Source organism: Ahaetulla prasina, chromosome 2 (genome assembly GCF_028640845.1).
Source record: "Ahaetulla prasina isolate Xishuangbanna chromosome 2, ASM2864084v1, whole genome shotgun sequence".
Lineage (NCBI taxonomy): Eukaryota > Metazoa > Chordata > Lepidosauria > Squamata > Colubridae > Ahaetulla > Ahaetulla prasina.
The window spans coordinates 208,872,133-208,887,007 of NC_080540.1; the positions used below are offsets into that span (position 1 = coordinate 208,872,133).

The following is a 14,875-nucleotide window of genomic DNA, read 5'->3' on the forward strand; positions in this document are numbered from 1 at the left end:
CCAAAACAAATGAAATGTCACCTCTCAATGACCAAAAGACCCTCCTTTTGACCTCTGATCATTTCCAGTTATTGAAATGTTGCACACAGTGTCATATTCATATTATTCACAAGAACTTTGCAGATGATCAAGTAGCAGCCATCCTTCAAAATGGTGCTTATAAAGGGCTTTAGCTCCTGCGATTCTAGCAATCCAATTACAAAAGGACCTATGGTGGAATAAAAAAAATTGCAAGAACACATAGAAAGTGCCCTTAAAAAGCTCCATGCTAATGAATCCAAAATACTGTACTATAGAAGTGGAAACCTCATGACTCATATCCACCCATCCATTAGATTTGTGCTTCAGGCTTACTTAAAAGATCATATAAATTTTAAAACCAATGGCCCTTTTTCGTGTTCAATCATGAAGAGCTATGCCATTGGTGAAGTTATGCAGTCTGAAAAAGATCATTTGTGCAAATGGTTTTGCAAAATCAACAAAGTAGGATCTCTATGAAAGACCTGCTATGAATTACCTGCTTGTTCGTTAGCTGCAAGTGTCTGTTCAAATTCAATCCGCAACATCTCATATTCCTTGCGAACCTGGGCAAGAGTGTCTTCCAGTTGAATAACCTCTGTTCGTAATTTCTTATGTAAGCTGACTTCATCCCGCTGGCAAGGCAAAACAATGGTTGCTGCATTAATGCTGCCATGATGAAGAAAGGCTTTCTAGAACCATAATGGATATTCCGGTAACAGAAATTATGCAGTTTACTTGAAACACAACTAAAATGTGGTATCATCTATTTCTGCCTGCACCATTTTTTTATTCTGAACCGTTTCTGAGAGATTTTGGCCAGAATAGTTACTTGCTATTTATCTACTAGTAGCTTTTGTCTTTGCAATCTCTACCTGATTATCCTGATGTTGACACAAAGGCTTTAAAGTTTGTGTTGCAAAAACATTTTCACCCTGAAATGTTCCAAGTCAGCAAGAACCACATATTTGATAGCTGGGACTAGTAGGAGTTACTGTCCAAAACATTTGGAATGAGCAAAGCTGCAAAAGATACAACACTCACTTTCTTATATTTTCAGGACAAAGTAAGAGAGACAAAGGAAGAAAGCCATTACCTCAATCAGTTCCACCTGGCGCTGGTGAGTACTTCGGGTGCCATGTAGCAAAGTGCGGGCTTCATCTAGCTGTGATTTTAACTGGAGACTCTCATTATATAATACAGAGAACTGGGACTGCATGCAACGGTATTCTGGAGTTTCCTTCACTACCTCTTCCACTGCCCGCCTTAGATCCACCTAGTTGGGCCCATGAAAGAGAAGTGATTCATATATATTTGATAGAAATAAAGGCAACAAAGTGCAATTGAAAAAACACACACAAAAAAAGCAACTGTCCCCAATCTGAAAGTTAGGTTTAAGTATTATCCTTTTATTCATAACAACTAAAACAATTCTTGGAACCAAATTATTTCTGAGGTGGTTAATAAAACAAAATTGCTATCAAGCTTTTACATAAAATCCCAAAGGGCCATTAAAAAAGAAAACAACAACGAATCATGAAATCTGACAATATAATCTTAAATTAAAGCATATGCATGTAGTAAACATTTATGTATTGCTCTGATTAAATAAAATCAACAGCCTGCATATTTTGTAGCAAACTTTATATGTGAGATAATAAAGTAAGAGGCTGCAGTACGATTTCCAAACAATCTTTATGGCAAAATAAAGAGAGACTCTAAAAGAACAGCAGAACAACTTCTTGAATTGAAGTAATCCCATCAGAGACTTGTATTCAATTCATACCATGAGATGTATCACTGGATATTTAGATGCAATGTATTAAAATTAATTCAGAGCACAATCAAAATTGTTTTTTAGTCTGGAGAAAGTGATTTATAAAAAGATAAAGGTAAAGATTCCCCTCGCACATATGTGCTAGTCGTTGCCGACTCTAGAGGGCGGTGCTCATCTCCGTTTCAAAGCCAAAGAGCCAGTGCTGTCCAAAAACGTCTCTGTGGTCATGTGGCCGGCATGACTAAACGCCAAAGGCGCACGGAACGCTGTTACCTTTCCACCAAAGGTGGTCCCTATTTTTCTACTTGCATTTTTTTACATACTTTCGGAAAGCTAGGTTGGCAGAAGCTGGGACAAGTAACGGGAGCTCACCCCATTATGCGGCACTAGGGATTCGAACCACTCCCGATATTTCGATCGACAAGCTCAGCATCTTAGCCACTGAGCTACCGCATCCCTTTAATGTAATATAAATTCATATTATTAATCAATTTGACATCTATACCATGGAAAATCCCCAGGAAAAAAGTAAGCTATGGGTTTGCGAGGAATTTCTAACCTTGGTTCCTACTACTGTCTATATCATTCTTTCTCAGTCTTGGCAATTTGAAAATGTGTGGACTCAAACTCCCAGAATTCCCTAGCCAGCATGTTGGCTGGAGAAGTCTGAAATTTGGAGTTCATATATCTTCAGGCTGCCAGGCTGAGGAACACTGGTCAATATGAAGAATGCCAGCTTTAATTTTGTTTCTTCAATTGATCATTGCCTACAAACAAAATATGCTGGAACCCAATTATTTATCAGTTTGATGGCATTGCTGAAACCATGACACCCCAAAGACATGCCAATGTACTTTCCCCAAGAGCAGCTAGTTTTCAACATTGTCATTCCCACACCTGCAACATTGCTCTGAATGTTTGATTTTTACAGAGACCTGACTTTATTTTATATCATATGAGTGATATCACCTATTAAATGTTGCAATTATAACACTGAAAGAAGGCTAAAGTTTCAAGACGTTTTCAACTGATCAACTGGATAATCAATCTTATTCCAACTGCATATTCCTTGCAATAAAATATGTATCACAACATGTCCCTAATTTCAAGAGACATTCAAGAGACCAGAGTTCTCTAAGGCAATGGAATGATCTTAATATCTTAGATGGTGTTTTTATTTTCCCAAATAAAATCAAAACACACAACATATCTAGGCTATCATATATACAACTTTGCTCTTGCATATTTTGGGCATTCTGTAAAAAGAACTATGCAGATGGAAACTATGAGAAGATGGACAATTCAACAGCCATCTAATTAAAACTAAAGAAATCTGGGGGATTTTCAGAGACTAGAGGGAAGAGTACTTCAAACCTTAACTATCTGGCTTTCATCTGTGTGAAGAAAATACATATATTAAATAATGTATGTAATAATCTTGTCATTAGGAATCTGTTTCTATTTTGGAATAAATATCAGAGTAGTATTTAAAATAATATAGACAAAGTATGTTGCTAATATCTCCAGCTTGCTTTATTAGTCCAGAGGGGGGCAGCATTGCATCAGACAAATCTGCTTCCTAACTATACCAATTACAATGAAACTAATGTATTAAAATCAACAAAGCATATAGAGAATGTGGAGTTATACTCTTGCAATACTTTTTTTAAAGAAAAAACATAAAGTAATGATGAATTAAGACAATAAATCAAAGCCATTTATATCTGCTGAATTCCACCCATACCATAGACCTGGAGAGGTTGCAATTTATATCTGTTTGAAGGGTCAATAATATCAGATTTGGTATGTCATGTTGAGGGCTTTTCTCCAGAAAAGAAGAAATACATAAATTCATTATACAAATGCAATGATCTGCCTTTTATGGGAGCTGCTGTGGTTAGAAAGGGCTACCTTTGGCTTCAAGAGATATTCCCGTGGGACAAAGGCTTTTCTTGGAAAGAGAGCTGTTTTCAGTTCCTGAATTGGTCTGGCTCACCCACATATCCAGACTGAATACTATACTCTGTTGAATAAGCAGCAGGCTGTAAAGGTTTGGGGTTAAGACGCTGACCAAAACCAATAGTCTTCTGACTTAAACTTCTGATAATGTCTTCCAAGTACTGCAGAGATTTCATATCTGCATACATTTCATCCATTCAGAAGACACACCTGGGAAAACTGGTTCATTCAATAACAAAGACAGGAACTACTGATTGTTAATTCTAAAGCCTTGCATATGTGAGAGTGAACTGCACTTTCAAATTTAACAGTTTCCAGACTTTTAGGAAACACATGTCCTATTCATACCTTTAGCTTGTCATTCTGAGTTGTTACTTCCTCAAGATCCTGACGCAATTTTTCTAACTCACTCAAACGGTTTTGGGCAAGCTCCTTGTTTTCCTCAAGTTCTGCATTCATCTCCTCAAACTGCAAAATGGAAGAAAACCAGGACCACAAATGTGTTAACATCCTTTGCTTTGTGCTCTCATTCTCTGATCCCCACCCCCACTACCTCTATGACGCTGAAGCTTAAAAGTTACCTTTCGAGAGTTGATTGTGATTGTACCTCCATAGAGACTGCTACCTGCTCCATATACCTTGTATCCTTTTGAGTTTACCTGTAACATTTACAATTTTAAAAAACATGTATTAAGATTATCTCTTTTGAAACATTTAACAGCTGTTATTAAAAGGACACTGTTCAAAAGCTGCAAATTGTACAAAATGAAAACTTATCCAATTGGAGTTAAGGACTGATCGTCATTGCCATCATTAAATAGAAAAAGATAATGTATTTGGTCTCCCCAGCTTTTTTGAAAATGTTGTTTTAAGATTTCCCTCTGCATATATAAAGATTAAAAAGCTTTTTGGTTGTTTTTCTGTATGTGCATTTTAACTTTTGAAACTAAATTATCAATAGCAATAATTTCTGCCCCTCACGGAGATGTATATAGATAATGCAAAAAAATAGATTAGAGAAATATTTAGTCATGGTTTATGAAGAAAACAACACTGAATTAAATATGTACTTTATTCTGACTCAAAACAATTTCAAATGAGGTGTGAAAGCAAGCCAAATTCCAAAATTTTACTTTATTTTATTAATACATTGTTTTTAGAATAGCATATTTATTTATTATAATAATACAATATTGTTTCTTCCAGGGAAAAGCAGGAAGCTATTCAAAGCGCTACCACAAGCTATTAGAAATTTTTTCATAATAGGTGAGCAGCCCTCATCAGCTGTCCCAAAGGAGGTTTCCACTGTCTTTCAAGAACAATTTTCCAAGAGGAAATTTAAAGTAGGAAGCCTTTTTTTCTGAAAAGAGGTATATTAATATTGTTATATTTTACTTCCTCCAATTTTATCCATTTGGTTTCCAGTTCTCATTTTAAAAAAAACAACTGCTATACTGTGCAACTTCAGAGACCTTCACTGAAATGCAAAATGCCTAGCCTACCTAAGTAGGAAAGAAAGTCCAAGCTGATGACCACATTTTCACATTAACCGAGAAATATTACCGTTTATGTTCCTATTTTTTAATCTGGGGCTGCTACTTACTCTTTCTAGAACATCTGCCAGGTGCCTGTTCAACCGCTGTTCTCGTTTGCGGATTTTGTCCGTATCCCACTGCAAGTCTTCAATTGTCGTTTCTAGCACAGATACACGAGACTCTGCTGTCTCTACTTTCCCTTGTAATTTGGAAAACTGAGGCAAAGAAATTAGAAGGAATGGAATTTGATTCCTGTGTTTATTCTAGAGAGCGACTACTCAGTTTTGACATTCTGTGTGTTACACAAAAATCTTAAATTTTACTTACACCTTCACCAAGGATGACACTGCCACATGCTTGCAATCAAAGGAATTTTCAGAGGCTACTAATGAAACTTCCTTCCTTGCTCCTCCCTTCCAACTGCACCCACAGCCTATCCCGTTCAGGATATCACTGCAAATTCCACAACCTATACACAATATGCATCCTATGAATGACTCATTTCTGTGCCACGATATTGAACCACAACTCTAAAGGCACCTTAACAACATGAGAATCGTTTCAGTTTTAAAATGCCGCAGTAACAGAATACCTTTTCTGAAGCAAATGTTCATGCTGACTAATAATTACAGGATTGTCCTCTTACAGCAGGAGAACAATGAACTAAATTGCAGGCAGACTTAAAAAGAAGAAGGCAAGTTTTTCATTTATTAATTTTCTGTTTCAGAAATGTATGTCATGCTTCTCCCCAAAAAAGAAAGCATTGCTTTGACAGACTCACAATTTTTAAACTGAATATTTAGAAATATTTAAAATGCATTTAGAGCTGAAAGCAAGACACAAAGGGAAAACTGAAAGTAAGTAACCTAACTTAATTGTTAGTGAGTAGCCCCAACAGCATCAGAATAAAATGTTCATTAAAAGTGAGAAATGCTGGTTCCAAGAATCAACAACTTGAGCATCACTGAGAAACAAAGAAGCCAGTGCAGTTCACAGAGAACAAATGACAGTGAACACAGCACTCTGCAGAGAGCAATATGGCATTTTGACTTTGCTTTCATTTCTAATGCTGTCCAGAAGCTTCCCCTATTGGCCATGCTGCAATATTCAAGGCAAGAAGTGACAGTATCCAGAATCTCTTTTTCTTAGCCACAGTAGCTATAGTCTCTGTACTCCAAGAACAATACAAGGTACAGAACTACCTAAGGCTGTGATTTTTTAGAGAATGCAACCCTAACCGCAATATATTGCACCTCAGTCCAAAACTAGCTTGATGGTTAATTCATCTCCATATATTACAGGTAGTCCTCGAGTTACAACCACAATGGAGCTCAAAATTTATGTGGCTAAGTGAAACATCTGCTAAGCAAGTTTGTTCCATTTTACGGCTTTTCTTGCCACAGTTGTTAAGTGAATCATTGCATCTGTTCAGTTAGTAACATGGTTGTTAAGTGAATCTGGATTGCCTATTGACTTTGCTTGTCTGAAGGTCGCAAAAGGTGATCGCATTACCCCAGGACACAACAACCATCATAAATATGAACCACTTGCCAAGCACTGAATTTTGATCATGTTTCCATGGGGATGCTGCAACGGTCGTAAGTGTGAAAAATAGTCATAAGCTGCTTTTTTCAATGTAGTTGCAACTTTGAACGGTCACTAAATAAACTGCTGTAAGTCAAGGACTACCTGTATTGCATCCATATTCTCCATCTAGGACCTATGAATTTCAACAAAATTCATGGGTCCTACAGCAACCATTGAGGAGCAATATATGTGAAGCCTTACTACCTGAATAGCTGAGATTGTCAATTATTTGAGAATAAGTTGAGAAGGATATCAAGTGCCAGAGGATGGTCAAACTGTAAGTTGGTAGAGATGAGAAGCCACAATCTTATGGCTCATGCTCCTAGCAGAAAAATTATGAGGACACTGGTGCCATTATCCCAATAATATCTGAATAAACAGAATATCTGAGTGCAGCCATCTGCACCCATTTCTAGTAACCTCAAAAAGCCTATTCCTACCCCCAATCAATTTATAAGGAGCAGTGTATTTATTTAACTTGGTCTATTGGTGAATTCTAAAGTCTCAGTTTTAGAATAAAAATAAATTTAAAATTAACAACAAATATTTTATTTGCACTTCTCATGGTAGCTAATGAATGAAAAAAGATCAGTTGCACCCATAAGATTCGTAACAATGAACTGCACTTGACGTTGTTTCAGCTTTACTAGTGGTGTGATACACATAAATGTATACTATTCACCTAATAACTGGCTGGCACTATGAGACTCTGCTTCCTGTTTTCTTCTTCACAATCTGTTTTTAGATTCCACAGCTTATAGTTTCTCCCTTCATTGAACATCACCAATCTATTCTTCTCCTAGAGACCTCAAATTTTGCACTGTGTAGGTTACAAGGCCAAGCAAATAATTTATATGTAAGATTCAGCAGCTTCTTAATTAACATCCTTTTCTTTTATGTCTTTTCCTCTGCCCCCCCAAAATCACATTACAATTTTCCTGGCCCCATCACTTTTGCTATATAGCTTCATAGAACCTTTCTTTGTACCTCCTGAGACATAGAGCGATGTTTCTCCTGAAGCAAATCAGCCAATTCCTGCAGCCTTCTGTTCTCATTTGCTAGATAGGTATTCAGCTCTTGAACAGCTTCTTCCATTAGGGATACATCTGAAGATGGGGGGGGGGGGGAGAATGAACATTATTGTATTGAAGCCATCAGGCCTCTAAATATTTTCTTTAAAGAATAGAAATATACAAGACACAATAATTATATTTTTCATAGGAACCCAATTATTTTTAATTTTTAAAGAAAGTTTCTAGTCTTAGAGATTTTAAGAACAGACTTCGGGATGATGGGAACAATTCTAAATAATCTTGAATAATTTTAGAGTACTGTTTCAAAAAACAGGATAGCTAATTAAATTTCTGCATTCTTCAAATTTTTCATTATTAAAATTTGGAAATAATTTCAATAACATTTGAAAATAATTGTCCAAAAATATATCAAAAAAGCAATGTGTAGCAATGGAGCCATGGTGGCACAGTGGTTAGAATGCAATGTTGCAGGCTCACTTCTGCTGACTTTCAGCAGTTTGGTAGTTCGATTCTCACCACCTCAAAGTTGACTCAGCCTTCCAAGGTCGGTAAAATTAGGGCCCAGATTGTTGGGGGCAATATGCTGATACTGTAAACTGCTTAGTTGTTAGTTGTGAATTCGTGTCCGACCCATCGTGACCCCATGGACAACGTTCCTCCAGGCCTTCCTGTCCTCTACCATCCCCCAGAGTCCATTCAAGCTCACACCCACTGCTTCAGTGACTCCATCCAGCCACCTCGTTCTCTGTCGTCCCCTTCTTCTTTTGCCCTCAATCTTTCCCAGCATTAGGCTCTTCTCCAGGGAGTCCTTCCTTCTCATTAGGTGGCCAGAATATTTGAGTTTCATCTTCAGGATCTGGCCTTCTAAAGAGCAGTCAGAGTTGATCTCCTCTAGGACTGACCAGTTTGATTGCCTTGCAGCCCAAGGGACTCGCAGCAGTCTTCTCCAGCACCATAACTCAAAGTCCTCAATTCTTCGCCTCCCAGCCTTTCTTATGGTCCAACTTTCACAGCCATACATTGCAACTGGGAAAACCATAGCCCTGATAATATGCACTTTTGTTGGCAGGGTGATGTCTCTGTTTTTTAGTATGCTGTCTAGATTTGCCATAACTTTCCTCCCCAGGAAAAAGCGTCTTTTAATTTCTTGGCTGCAGTCCCCATCTACGGTGATCTTGGAGCCCAGGAAAATAAAATCTGTCACTACCTCCATTTCTTCCCCATCTATTTGTCAGGAATTGAGAGGGCCAGATGCCATGATCTTAGTTTTCTTAATGTTGAGTTTCAAGTCAACTTTTGTACTTTCCTTCTTCACCCGCATCAAGAGGCTCTTTAGTTCCTCTTCACTTTCTGCCATTAGAGCAGAAAGCGAAGCAGAAAACTAATGGCAGAAAACTGCTTAGAGAGGGCTGTAAAGCACTGTGAAGCAATATATAAGTCTAAGTGCTATTGCTAGTGCTAATAGCCCTTAAATTTATATACCACTTCATAAGTTACAGCCCTAAACTGTTTACAGAGTCAGCATATTGCCCCAACAATCTGGGTCCTCATTTTACTGACCTCGGAAGGACGGAAGACTAAGTCAACTTTGAGCCAATAAGGATCCAACAGCTGGCAGTTGACAGAAGTAGCCTGCAATACTGCATTCTAACCATTGTGCCACAATGGCACTCTAATGTATATTTTGATTCTATACTACATCAGAAGTTTTTAGGATTTCTCTTTCCTATAGCATTTTATTGCTTTTCCTTTTTGTTTATTTCTTTTCAGTTTTATAGATATTTCTAAATATATTTATAATGGTATAAATAACATTGTAGTGAACTCCCTATTACACAGAACTAAAGTACAATAAAGAAATCAAACAAACTACAAATTATAAAATATATAAATAACCATTGTGTATTCAAACCTCAAGCAGCAAAGTGTACCATGAATAAGTTGAAATATTAATGATGTTTGGTACTATCTACGTAAAGCAACCAAAATGAACGTTTTTCACTGACTTTATTAGGATTCAACTAAATCAGAAAACAAATGTAATTCAGCAATAGAAAGATGGATCAAATTTAAAAAGCAACTGAAACGAATAGTATCACATGTGTGATAGGAAGATTACAAAGATGCATTGAGCTACAGTGCAGACTGGATTATATACCAGGTTAACCTGCAAGTAGTTTGGACCTAAGCATGTGAAAATAGACATATCATTTAACTTGGAAGGCATGGCAAATCACCAGAGCCTGTTCTTTCAATTTCCAGCTCCAACAAGATACTGTACTCAAGGATATCAAAACACGTTGTTGGATTGATAATCTTCAGAAAATATGGGCACTAGCCAGGAGTAATGGGAATTGGAAAAATAGTAATATGAGAAGAGTCAAAAAGTGCCCTTAATATAGTTTATCAAATTCAAAATTCATTTTATCTGATAATTCCAGTTTACTACGAGGCATTGTCTGCCCTATTGTGGCAACTCTCTTGATGTGAAGTTACAATTCCAGCCAAATATCTAATAAATCATTATTTATTTGCCAAATTGGCGGTAAAATCAATGGACCAGCAACAGATTAGCCCATATTCCCTGAAAGGTTATCTAAGTACAAATGTTTTTAAAATGCAATATAGTATATCCATAAATTCTGAAAAATGCCATACCTCCACTGTTCAGTTTCTGAGACAGCACATCCACTCTCTCCTGAAGTTTATCACACATTGTCACAATCTGTGTGACTGCACGGCGGGAAGACTCAAAACGTTCCTGTAGTTGGGATTCCATTTCCTCACTAGTGCTACTAGCCAGTGTAGCCAGAAAGGAGAATGCAGGTTCAAATATTTCTCCTAAATTATAATAAAGCAAGAAAGTAATTATAACTAGATGTAATCTGGATCCAGAAAACAAATTATTTCATACTACCATAGATAATAAGCATCTGTAAAACATCTATCATCCTGTATCAGATACTTTACCACGATCCCTCTCATCTTTACGTTCTTGGTTGCTGTCTGAATCGGGTTCTGGTTCTGGTACCACCAAAGCTTTTCGCTCTGACAGGAGATCCCCAAGGCCTTGATCCAAGTCATAGCGTTTCAAAATGATGCGAATGTTCTCATCAAACTGAAAAGAGGACATGTTTCATTGATAAGAAAGTTTGCCAAGCAAAATTAAAGGGATGGGACCATTAGGAGAAAAATGCAGCAGACCTGACTCCAGTAGCGGTTGACAATCAGTAGCGAAGCATCATCCGTGGCTTGACGCTTTTCCAGTTTCTCTATATGCTCTCGCAGCTCATCTTCAATAACTTGTCGTTGGTCCAGCATCTCTGCCAGTTTTCGGTTCTTAGTCTGAAGCGTGCGAATGTCCAGTTCTTCCTGAAATACAGCCAACATGGTATAGTGATTACAATGTTGATCTAGGGAAGAACAACTATTCATTTCAATGTATGTCTGAAGTGGTAAGTGGTAAGTCAGCAGTAAGCAACCTGATGCGCTCCACATTTTTTGGACCAAAGTATCCACAATCCTTTGCTAATGAATTCCAAAATATCTAGAGAACACTAGGTATCTAAATATCAAAATCCAATTCATAACATTTCACACTATAGGAAAGGGGTTATCGCACAAAGTTTCTCAAATACCCCCCTTCCTATAAAAATTCATAAAAGAAAATTAGTATGAAAGAGAAAAATAATTAATAAGGACTCACAATTAATCACCCACATCCTACCCTAGAAACAAGTTCAACATTCCATGAGAGTTAGACCCAAGTCCATACAGCTTTGTGACAGAACCCATCCCAGTGGCTGTGGAAGTCCAGGGGAGCATAATAATCAAAATAATATTGCATTCCACAGAAAGAGTAAAACCCAACATGAGATACAAACCGTTGAGGAAACGCCACCAAGCTTAATAGTCTCCACAGTGGTCTCTGAGTCCTCAACTCCTGCCTTCTTCTCTGGAGGAGCTGATGGGCTAGTCTCCGCAGCCACTCGTTTGTTCCCAATCCCAGACATAGCTACAAACTGGAGGTTCCCACTTCTCCAATTATTCTTCCTGAAAGAAAGAGAAGGAACACTGTAAATAGTTGAATTTTAACTTTTCTTATTAGTTTCTTATTAGTTTCTTATTCTTATTTAACTTTTCTTATTATTAAGACATATTTCCAATAATCAGGAAAAAAACTAAACAAGGCAAATTATATTTGAAACAAAATGCATGCAAATCCCCGCTCCTGTATTATAATTTTTGCACTCAAGGCCTCATTAGTTTTAAACAAAGAAAAAAAACCATTCTCCATCTTAGAATCTACAAAATGATCTCAAAAATGCTTGTTTAATTAGCTATTTACTGCTTTTTTGCCCATTTGAGATCTGCTGATAATCCTCTGAGAACATTTACATTTAATTATTTTGAAGCACACAGGGATCATAACTGCATCTGCTTATTGAGTCTTTAATGCTCTCTGAGCTTGGTTGTTAGCTTGCAGATGTTTCATTGCCCTACTAGACTCCCACCAAAAACTGGCAAAGCAAGCTAAAGTATATAAACAGAAAGCAAACACCACACTTACTGGTACCGATGATGTTACCTAGTTGGTTAATGAAACATCTGTATGCAAACAACCAAGCTCGAGCACCAAGGACTCCATAGTTCAATCCTGAGCTACAGATATTCTACAGGTAGTCCTAGACTTATGACAACTGAGCCCAAAATTTATGTTGCTAAGTGAAAAATTTGTTGAGTGAGCTTTGCCCCATTTTATTACTTTTCACATTTGTTAACTGAATCACTGCAGGTGTTAAATTAGTGACATGATTGTTTCCCCATTGACTGTCAGAAGGTTGCAAAAGGTGACAGTGCAACCATCATAAATGTGAGTCAGTTGTCAAGCATTCTGAATATATATATCATGTGACCATGGGGATGCTGTCATGGTCATAAGTCTGAAAAATGGTCCTAAGTCACTTTTTTCTGTGCTGCAGTAACTTCAAACGGTCACCAAGTGAACTGTTGTAAATTGGGGACTACTTGCACTGTCATCTAGCTTTCCATAAGCTGAACAGCAAAAATACAAAGACAGCAAGAAGGTGGGGGAGAGTTAACAAACGAAACGTAATGGCAGGCTAAGGAATAAAGTATTATCCCACTCCCGGTTCCTTAGCCTGTCATATGTTTTCGTTTGGTAACTCTGTCCCACCTTCTTGCCATCTTTGCATTTTTGCTATTCCGCTTACTGAAAACTTAAGATGACAACAGACTATCTGGAGCTTAGGATTGAACTATGGAGTCCTTGGTCCTCTCTGTGGTTGTCTGCCGAATCAAAAGGAGGCATGTGCCCTGGGGAACAAAAAACAAGAACCGATAAAACATACTGGGGGAAAAATAACAGTGCTTCACTGTCTTTTAAATGCTGCTTGCTCAAAGAAAAGGTTGGGGGGGAAAACTTTGCTCATGCTCAGGGGAACTCTTAACGAGAGTCACCTACAGTGCCCGAAGCTGTCAACAGCCGCCCAGGGCAGCACACGGTTTACCGCTCGCTGGGTCTGCAGTCCAACGTCCTCGGTTCTTCCAGCCCCACACATTCCTCCATATCCCCCGGCACCCCCAGGCTCAGAGAGAGACCACTCGGTTTACGACAGCACTGAGTCCCGGCTCTTCAGCCCCCTTCTCCCCAGACGCCGTCCCAGGTGAGAAGGAGGGCGACACTCCCACACACACACCCACAAAAAAAAACGGAAGGCTTCCCCGACCGCCGATACGGTCTCTCCCTCTGCACTTGCTCACCAACCCCCACAGAGCCTGCGGCCTACAACGATCGCCACAGGAAACCGTACGCCGACGATAAAACGCCAAGCGACCAATCCGGCCTCGCTTCTTCCCCTCCTTAGAACGGCCTCTTTTGCCCTGACGCAAAATGGCTGCCGCACCCATAGCTTCACAATCGTTAGAGGGAGCGAGAGAGCGAAGGTGCTCAGATTCCGGGTTCAGTTTTCACTAACTTCTCTTTCCTTTTATTTATTAAATTTATACGCCGCCCGTCTTCTCTTTCTCCCTCTCTCTCTCTCTCTCTCTCTCTCTCTCTCTACCAAGCGATTCTGAACGGCTCAGGATACCATTATTCCATCAGTCGGAACCTCTTGTTCTTCTTAAAGCAGGGGTCTCCAACCTTGGCAACTTTAAGCCTTGTGGACTTCAACTTTCAGAATACCTCAGCCAGAATTCTGGGAGTTGAAGTCCACAAGTGTTAAAGTTGCCAAGGTTGGAGACCCCTGCTTTAAGAACGGAGCGCGAAGTTTTTAGAAACGGCCATTCGGGCATCTCAACGGCTGCAGTAAGGGATTATTTAGCTCGCCAGCTCCCTGCAGCCACTGAAGGACCGTTTTCTATGCAGAGCAATTATTATTATTATTATTATTATTATTATTATTATTATTATTATTATTATTATTATTATTATTATTATTATTATTACTACTACTACTACTACTACTACTACTACTACTACTACTATACTATATGTTTCATTAAACATGAAACTCAGTCAACTGAATATTCAAAAATGCATCACAAATACCGTTGACTGGTGCTAATGGTTGATACGGATTGCTGCCAGCGTCCTAGGTATCAACCATTTAGTTTTAATTAATTAAAGAAGTTTTTTGAAAAGATAACATACATGCTGTTTAAATTTTAAAAAAGAAAGCTGAGGTCCTGGCGAGCTCGGTTGGCAAAGCGGGCGCTGCGACGACCATTCCCCCCCTCGCGGTGCTTTTTGAAACTACAATTCCCAGCACCCCTCGTGGTCCGGAACTCCTAAGAGTTAAGTTTTCCACGGAACACCCCCCCCCCCGGAGGGGGGCTTTGGCTCCGCCGCCAATCGGCTTCTTTCTGTCAAAACTTGTGGCGGTGCCTCCACGGGGTTCCGCCCCTCCTTTTTTTGTTGTTTGTTTACGGTTGCTGAGCTA

The 14,875-nt window shown here is 38.6% G+C and overlaps 1 protein-coding gene across 2 annotated transcripts in view; it reads right to left on the bottom strand.

Annotated features, from left to right (window-relative positions):
* The window catches only part of RNF20 (ring finger protein 20), a 31,008-nt gene extending 16,309 nt beyond the window's left edge, over positions 1 to 14,699 (bottom strand). The window contains exons 1-11 of one of the 2 annotated variants that reach the window (XM_058169021.1): positions 14,587 to 14,699; positions 11,795 to 11,963; positions 11,115 to 11,282; positions 10,881 to 11,028; positions 10,569 to 10,751; positions 7,864 to 7,982; positions 5,358 to 5,504; positions 4,336 to 4,413; positions 4,103 to 4,222; positions 1,115 to 1,294; positions 518 to 653 (exon numbers count right to left, since the gene is read on the bottom strand). In XM_058169021.1, coding sequence (XP_058025004.1) covers positions 518 to 653; positions 1,115 to 1,294; positions 4,103 to 4,222; positions 4,336 to 4,413; positions 5,358 to 5,504; positions 7,864 to 7,982; positions 10,569 to 10,751; positions 10,881 to 11,028; positions 11,115 to 11,282; positions 11,795 to 11,963; positions 14,587 to 14,588 — 1,450 coding nt within the window. In that variant the 5' untranslated portion in view covers positions 14,589 to 14,699. Of the gene's footprint in view, positions 1 to 517; positions 654 to 1,114; positions 1,295 to 4,102; positions 4,223 to 4,335; positions 4,414 to 5,357; positions 5,505 to 7,863; positions 7,983 to 10,568; positions 10,752 to 10,880; positions 11,029 to 11,114; positions 11,283 to 11,794; positions 11,964 to 13,395; positions 13,798 to 14,586 lie in introns of those variants that run through there. The other variant, XM_058169023.1, reaches the window with a different exon arrangement.
* Positions 14,700 to 14,875: the final 176 nt, after the last annotated feature.